Source organism: Vigna unguiculata, chromosome 3 (genome assembly GCF_037176805.1).
Source record: "Vigna unguiculata cultivar grain cowpea cultivar isolate G323 ecotype 2 chromosome 3, ASM3717680v1, whole genome shotgun sequence".
In the NCBI taxonomy this organism is placed as follows: domain Eukaryota; kingdom Viridiplantae; phylum Streptophyta; class Magnoliopsida; order Fabales; family Fabaceae; genus Vigna; species Vigna unguiculata.
Genome location: NC_140794.1, coordinates 39,885,007 through 39,886,451, shown reverse-complemented (window position 1 = coordinate 39,886,451; position 1,445 = coordinate 39,885,007). Strand labels below are relative to the sequence as shown.

The 1,445-nt window shown below is 35.9% G+C and overlaps 1 protein-coding gene across 1 annotated transcript; it reads left to right on the top strand.

Annotated features, from left to right (window-relative positions):
• The first annotated feature begins 455 nt into the window (after nucleotides 1-455).
• Nucleotides 456-1,133, top strand: LOC146887839 (uncharacterized). The gene has a single exon (XM_085670426.1). It carries the CDS (start codon nucleotides 456-458, stop codon nucleotides 1,131-1,133), a length of 678 nt encoding a protein of 225 aa, XP_085526552.1.
• The last annotated feature ends 312 nt before the right edge of the window (nucleotides 1,134-1,445 follow it).

Here is a 1,445-nt window from a genome sequence, read left to right as displayed (position 1 = left end):
CATTGATTTGGTTTTTTCAACTTTTACGAGAGCATGTAACTCCTCAACCAAATCTATGCCTAATTACTGATAGAGGCAAGGGCATTTGTCAGTCCTACGATCGGAAGAAGTTGACTGGGAATCAGACAATCTTCACTCTGTTTACTGCATACGTCATCTAGGTTCCAACTTCAACAACTGCTTCAAAAATGCTGATCTCAAGAAACAATTCATTAACTTGGGTACAACATTTTCCTAACTTTACATTCCACATGCATAAAATATTTCCTTCAAACAAAATAGTTTTTCATTTCATTTTATATTTCTTTTTCACAGCTTACGAAGTCAAACAACCTATTATGCAAGCAAAACTTTCAACTATGAGGTCCCAATTCCCCCAAACAGTAGCTTGAATTGATAAAATCCCCTTACATAAGTGGTCTCAGGCTTATGATGGGGGGCACAGGTACACGCACATGATAACAAACTTGGCGGAGTGCATGAACTCTGTGCTTAAGGGGGCTCGATCATTACCTATCTGTGCACTATTGAAAATTACGTTTCAAAACATAAATATTTGGTTTGTTGAAAACGGCTTAAAGGCAAACTCTATGTTAAGAGCTGGTCATCAATATCCAAAAGATGACACTGCCTTGTTCAAAAGAAATCACCAGAAATCCGCATATTGTTATGTTCAACGCTACGATCGAGATAATTCTGAATTCGAGGTGCAAGAGATATCGAGCCCCCATCAATATCGGCCAAAACCAATCTCATTCACTGTTAGATTAAATGATTGGTGGTGTGATTGTGGTCACTTCCAAGCTAGTCGGTTACCCTGTCATCACGTCATAATTGTTTGTTCTTTTGGTCATATGCCACTTTCAAATTTTATCGATCCAGTTTACAGCCTTGATTACATAAATAAGGCTTATCAAGTCCAATTTCACCTCCTGCGAAATGAGGACTATTGGTCAACATATACAGGTCCTAATTTCATTCCGGACCCCCAAACTAGGCGCAAGGCTTCCGGACGACCTACAACGACTAGGATCCATAACGAAATGGATCATCCCATTACGAATAAGCCAAAAATATGCTCTTATTGTCGCACTGAGGGTCATCATAGGGGACAATGTCCATTTCGCCAATAATTTGTACATTTTTTATTTCAATTAATTTACTTTTCAATGCTTTTTTCTTCTTTCTACAATGTCAAAATTAAGATAATTTTTATGACATTAACATTTCTTATGCCTTCATCCACTATAATTTCAAATACTTTATTCTTTGATGGACCAAAAAACTCTATAAAATCATTACAAATTATTATGCTTGGCTCTGTATCCAATTCTAATTTAATCAATTTTTTTAAAAAAAATTGGGATTGTAATCGATTACAATACCTTTGTAATCGATTACATTTAACCCGAACATAATGCATTACACATGTAATTGATTACACT